The sequence below is a fragment of the Mya arenaria genome, chromosome 16 (genome assembly GCF_026914265.1).
Source record: "Mya arenaria isolate MELC-2E11 chromosome 16, ASM2691426v1".
Taxonomy (NCBI): domain Eukaryota; kingdom Metazoa; phylum Mollusca; class Bivalvia; order Myida; family Myidae; genus Mya; species Mya arenaria.
In genome coordinates, this window is record NC_069137.1 from 25,448,875 (window position 1) to 25,455,592 (window position 6,718).

General features: G+C 33.8%; 1 protein-coding gene across 1 annotated transcript; it reads right to left on the reverse strand.

Annotated features, from left to right (window-relative positions):
* Positions 1 to 315: 315 nt before the first annotated feature.
* Positions 316 to 5,582, reverse strand: LOC128222573 (NAD(P)H-hydrate epimerase-like). Its single transcript, XM_052931648.1, has 6 exons — positions 5,461 to 5,582; positions 3,291 to 3,399; positions 2,315 to 2,425; positions 1,687 to 1,864; positions 1,189 to 1,272; positions 316 to 488 (listed from the first exon to the last, which is right to left on the reverse strand). The coding sequence occupies exons 1-6, from the start codon at positions 5,580 to 5,582 to the stop codon at positions 316 to 318; spliced, it is 777 nt and encodes a 258-aa protein (XP_052787608.1).
* Positions 5,583 to 6,718: the final 1,136 nt, after the last annotated feature.

Sequence of the window (6,718 nt, forward strand, 5' to 3'; positions counted from 1 at the left end):
CCACCATACCTAATTTACCAGATTGGATGGACACTTAAACTCCACGACACCTTAATTAGCAGATTGGATGGGCACTATAACTCCACTATACCTTAATTACCAGATTGGATGGGCACAATAACTCCACTATACCTTAATTACCAGATTGGATTGGCAATATAATTCAACCGTACCTTAATTGCCAGATTGGATGGGTAATATAATTCCACCGTACCTTAATTACCAGATTGGATGTGCAATATAACTCCACAATACCTTAATTACCAGATTGGATCGGCAATATAAGACTACAATACCTGTAATTCCACCACACAGTCAGTGCCAGGATAAGGCGGCAGGTTCAGCTCGTATTTTTGTACGAGGGACAAATCTCCCGCCAAGGTAGTGATGCTTTCCTTTGAACAGGCGAGCACATTGTTTAGGAGCAGTTAGTGAGATAAGCAGTTCGGGTTGAAGACCATTAGGATCGCCTTTTTCAACGTCCCATCCTAAAACATTAAGGAACAGGTAGCGAAATCGGTAACACCTCTTATAAGCTGGACATGTAGGAGCAATTTTCGAGGTCAGAAGAGCAACGTTCGTATAATGATCAAATTGAGAAATTTACATATTATCTTAAAATTGCTATTATAAGTGCAATGCATGCTAAACTGGTAGTAGACTTTGCATTTACCATAATTAACATGTATTTAAACATATTGGCAATTTACATAAACCAGATTGCATAAACTTTTATCAAGCGTTTTTCTTATGCAGGGTATCAAAATTAGAATCAATACGTTAGTGAACTGCTATGTAGCAGTATCGGATATGAGTAGATCAGAATGGAAATTGACTGAATTAATTCTCACTAACGTTTACAAAATAAATGGTATGGTTCAATACTGTCTTATACCGGACCATTTTGACAGTTATAATGACGCATGAACCCTTTCGACTATTGATCATTTGAAAACCAATTGCAAATAGTCATGAATGAAGAGTAAATTAAGTGATATCGAAACTCGAGCTCTGGTTCAGCCAATTTGACATTTTTACTATAAAAGGGGTTTGTATGTGTAGGTATATAATTGTTAACTTTATTTAAAGGCTACCGTTTAGACCTATTTAACTCATGCAAACGCACACATACACGTATCATACACATAACACGTACATATGCCATTCGTGTTTAAAGTTTTGGCGTACCTGAAGGAACATCAATGCTGCAAATGGGCAACTCAACCTTTTTTAGCGTCTCCATCACTGGTTCAAATTCAGGTCTCACGGGGGCTAGAAATACATGGACATTGAATCAAATTTCATCATATTATTTCAGTATGACCTCATATGCCCTAAAAAGGGCATATTTTCAGTAATATTAGATCAGACGTTTTACAAGGGATGATAGTAATGAACAATTTGTATACACCTTTGGGGAACTTGCACAAGTAAACTAAGACCTGGACACCTAAACAAACAAACATCATATTGTTTACGCAATTTATTACATCTATGTTTTAACATTACAGGAATGAGAAGGTGGGATTAAAAGGTTTCAAAATATATGCATTGTATGAAATAAAAAAAAAAACTATTTGTTTCCAGAAATATTTTTTCTTATTGCAAAAAAATCGTACCTTCAAAACTAAATTCACACAAGGCATCAAATAGGAAGGTGTTCGAGTATATTTTAACAGAGCATACCTTTGAAGCTAAATCCAAACAAGGCATCGACTATGAAGTTGTACGAGTCAGTTATAAGGTGAGCTTCGGATGGGAAGAAAGATAAAACAGGCATGTCCATCCCTTCACATTGCTGGTACAATGCGTCGAACAGGGGTTTGGATGGCCGCTTCGGGTAGAAGATGGTCGGCTTGTAGCCCTACAATTTACAAGAGAAAGACTGCTTCTAGAATTGTTCATTTCTTGATATGCGTGGTTATTGGGTTTTGATAGCAGCTTGGTATTTCGATATCTTTAGTATGCGGCAAATAAAAATAAATATTGACGACAATGATAGAGATCTATTTTGCTTGTGCACAGCTTTGACTTCAGATTGTCCGTATATTAAATAACGTTATTCACATGAAACTCGTACTAGGTATATGATTATGAGGATTTTATTTTCTCCATTAGGCAACACTTTGTCACATATTTCCTTTGTTTCCCGATCGGAAAATTTCATCAATTGCTCAAAGGAGTTAAAGCGATGTACATATAGACAGCCTGAGGCCTCATGTTTATAATTTATTTACAATGCAATGCCTAATACAAAAATATTTGTCAGTAACGTTACAAACATGTTAATATGTCTATCACTAAGTATACTTACAAACATTTTAAGATGTCTCGCACACACCAAACCGTCCCCTCCGTTATTTCCCGGACCACAACAAACCAATACCGCGTGGTTGTCTTTCGTCATCTCTTCTATAGGATAACACTAAAATACGTACGTTCCAATATTATTCAAGAAATGAATTGCGGGACTAAAGTCATTTTCGTGGTATGAACGCGTTTTGACTGGTTAAAGTGTGAAGAGTCCAACTCACCCAAAAATGACATCAATCACGAAATTCATTACTTATATATACACCAATAGTTCATTATTTCATTTACAATATGTTTTTAAAAATGTTTTTACTTAGTGTGATTAAAATACCAAATTTAATTTAAGAAAACATTACAGTTATTCTTCATCGCCCATTCTGTATGTAGAACGAACCGACCGTAACTGCCAACAGTTAATCAAATGACGTCACTATAACGCTGGATAATCCATCACTTCCAATCAATTTTAAACCGTAAAATTAAAACACTAATGATAACAATACATTAGCATATCATTAATTAACACTTTGTAAAATTTTGATTTATATTTTTCGGGGCCTGCTGACACAATTCAACAATCACTTTTCAATTTACATTTATATTGTTATGCAATGATTCGCGATCCGAACATACCAGAACATTTTGCGTTCATCGGAAATTATTCGCAATTGCCAAATTGCAGTTCATTTAAGTAATTGAAGTTAAAATGTGAATATTGTCAGTTTTAATGGGTTGCTAGCACGCTTTTGCTTGTGAACAATGAAAACTACAATTATCGGTGTAGTAGGATAAAGTAAGCCAAAGAAAATGATTGCAAAAGGCCTTGCGTTTATTTGTACCATTGTTTCGTTGTTTCGCTCACAACCACACAAATGTAAAACCTTTGCTTCTGCATTGGCGCAGCTATAAACGGCCTCATTCATGAGCCCATGTCTCTTATCCAATAAACGGATCGTCAATATAAACAGATAACGTACCTTAGCTATTGCCACGGCACAGCTATAACCAGCAAGTTCCATAAGCTGGTCAACACTAAAGGCATATTCCGTAAACAGCTCCTGGTCAATATTCTGAGCCTCCGTCTGACTGAAAAATTGTTTTTAAACTTATTGGAAAATTCTACAGCATCGCTATTCACAACTCGTTTTTAGAGCAGCCAAACTGCTTTCAGGAATTGTCCGATAGATGACACCGAACAATACGACTGTTTACCGAAACTGTCCGATATAGTAAGGCCTAAAACATCTTTACTAACACGGATTTCATAGGTAAGGAGGTGTGTGCTTTCAGTTTTGCCTTGTTATCTTTCAACACCAACAAATATAGTTGGTAGGAATTGGCTTGAAGTCTAGTGTATCAATCTAGATATTAACGCCGTTTTATCTCTCAATTTATTTAATACTGTTCCAGGTTTGCATGTGTTTCTTTCTTTCATACCTCTGACTGATTTAACTAAAATATCACGTTACATTGCGTGAGCTTTTCTCCAGACGCCAAACTAAGGGTATTATAACAATTGGAAGAGTTGACAGATGGGTATTGATAGAGGCAAGGGTTAATGGAAGAGTCGCGGTTGTCATGAAATCCAATTAGTCATATCATTTTGAGAAAACTAACAATAATAAATTCACTTCTTAACACATGTCGTAAGCTACTACGTTTTAGATAAATTTATTTTGCTCTTTCTTCTGATAATACTTTAGATCCGTAGCAAGAAAACAGTCAGAAAAGAAATCCAACTCAAGTTTAGTTCGAAAGATGCAACGGTTAATGGCAATATAAACACGCAAAGTTAAATCCATTAATAGCACAATAAATGAGTTCAACTTTAATATATATCTTGAACATTATCTGCAAATTCCATATGTTAAATACATTGATCTCTTGTAAATAGTTGATGCTTTGTTTAGAAAACAAACATATTTATTCGATGTGATGTCATAAACTGATGACACAAACATTTTATTTAAATTTCTGCTGAAAAGAAATAAATTTGCATGTAAGATATTAAAAATAGATATAGTAAAAAGTATGACTTTTGAGCTGTTTTGATTTTATCAGTCCCGCATAAAATTGACATATTGTCTTATATGTCTTCGATTGGAAACATTTGTTCACCTTATTTCTGAGAACAAAAACAAAACTTGAGTGTACATTCAGGTATTGTAATAAGATGAAAGTATAAAAGTGTAATCACGATAATTAAAGTTCCACGAATATGTAGAAAACAGTTGTAAACATAATTTGGGTTGCCATTTAACCATTGAATTGATAAATAATAAGTGTTTGATAATCGGATTCAAATTTGTTATTGATACTCGATTCGAATTTGCCTTTGGACTACTCTTGAAAGTTCATAATATCATTTGGGATTACATTCTTTAAATTTACTGACATCGTGATCATTTAAATGTTTTAACCTCGAAGCATTTTGTGTCTTTATTCATGATGGTTTAAACAGTAAATACATTTCCATAACATTTTACTTTCTACAATAACTTAAAAAAACACAACAATTAAACACACGCATACTCATTAATTATCAGTTGCAAACCGATGCACACGACATTAAGTAAATTATATTTGCATTTTATCAATGTAATAAAACAATGCATACTTGTTAACCTTCACTAACATATTGACCTTGAAATTTCGCAAACATATCTAACTTTTATAACATTTCACAAAAGTAATTAACATGAAATACAATCGATATTTAACAGTTTTACGAACAGAATGCAACCAGTCGGGATGTCTATGGTGACAGATACTTGCAAAAGGTGGTATTAAATATATAAACAATAAAAAATAAATCGTAATTTTTGGAGAATTTTGAACGATTTGAGCCGAAATGTTTAAATTTACCTTATTTATATGAACACAACGACAATTGACCGGTGGGACAAAAGTGATATTTTCTGAAATTTAACCGCATTACCAAAACAAAATTCATTATTCCTGGATGTTACATAATTGACATCGATCTTGAACAACCACTATCGATTGTCGCCGATATGACATTGTCAGCGACGATTTATGGATTGTACTCGATAATTGTTTTAATACTTACTAAATCTATCAGTGTTAGACATTCATTAAAAACATAACCTTCAGACCTAACAAGAACACTACAATATTTACTATTACCTAATATACTTGATCCTAGGTATATCCTCACTGCTGTTATCGGAAAGTTCGTGTCGATGTTTATCCTTTCTGTGACTCACTTTGCGTCGAAAAGACAAATGACTTACATTAATACGATCCATTTTATTCGATCAGGAAAGGTATCCTTAATATCTCTCAGAAATGTTGTCTTGAATATCTCTACGGAATGGTGTCCTTAATCTATCTTAGGACTGGTGTCATGAATATCCATCAGGAACGGTGTCCTTAATATATCTCAGGAATGGTGTCCTGAAGTTATCTTAAGAATGGTGTCATGAATATCCCTCAGGAATGGTGTTTTAATTATATCTCAGGAATGCTGTCCTGATTATCCCTCATGGATGTTATCCTGAACACCTCTAAATGTATATCAGGAATTGCGTCCTGAATACGTTTCACAAATGGTGTTATGAATATTTCTCTGGAATATGTCCCTATATATCACTTAGGAATCGTCTACGGAATAACTCTCCGTAATGTTTTCTATAAGAACGCTCAGAAACGGTGTCCATATTCTTTCTCAGGAATTGAAGTGTACTTCATATCACTCAGGATTGGTGTCTTAATAGCCTACCACAACGCAACAGTCGTTTGAAAGAACAAAACATAAAATATTTAAAAAATCATTTTTATTTAGTGTTGATGTTATATATTTAGCAAGCATAATACATATATCCATTGCGACATGTATATCTGTAAGTAGGAGATGAACACATTTTATAAAGTAAAATTTTATCAGATTACTGATCAAAAGGCATTTACATTTTTTCCGGAAATGTCATTATACATGGGTCAGTTCAATCAAGTCAACACTGTCTTAGGGCCTTGTTGTGATTCCAGCTATTTTAAAAAAAGATATTTGCTTTTTTTGTATGAATGAATAACATCCACTATTTTCATTATCTAATTGAATGTCTTCATTATTTAAAAATATATAATCGAAAACTCTCAAGAAATTGTTAATTTGGTAATCTGGGGCATTTTGACACAAGATCAAAATCATATTGTCATACAGTCTTTCCGAAAAAATGCAAATGCTTTTTGGGATAAATTCTAATAAAGATCATTTCTCAAACCTAAATTAAACAATACCTTTTTTTTTATTTCTGGCCTTTCCAATTGCAACCAACTTTTTTACTGTGGAAGGCTATAAATATGTCTAAGAAATAGTGCCCTTAACTCTCAGGAATGGTGGCCTTATTTTCACTTATGAATGGTGTCAACGTTCATTCTCAGG

What these genes read in the sequence shown, in the direction of transcription:
- LOC128222573 (XM_052931648.1), bottom strand. Translation starts at nt 5,582, where the DNA reads ATGGATCGTATTAATGTAAGTCATTTGTCTTTTCGACGCAAAGTGAGT. An exon ending in CCTAGGATCAAGTATATTAG is followed by an intron (nt 3,400 to 5,460) that starts GTAATAGTAAAT and finishes ACAATTTTTCAG; the next exon opens with TCAGACGGAGGCTCAGAATA. An exon ending in CAGCATTGATGTTCCTTCAG is followed by an intron (nt 489 to 1,188) that starts GTACGCCAAAAC and finishes TTAATGTTTTAG; the next exon opens with GATGGGACGTTGAAAAAGGC.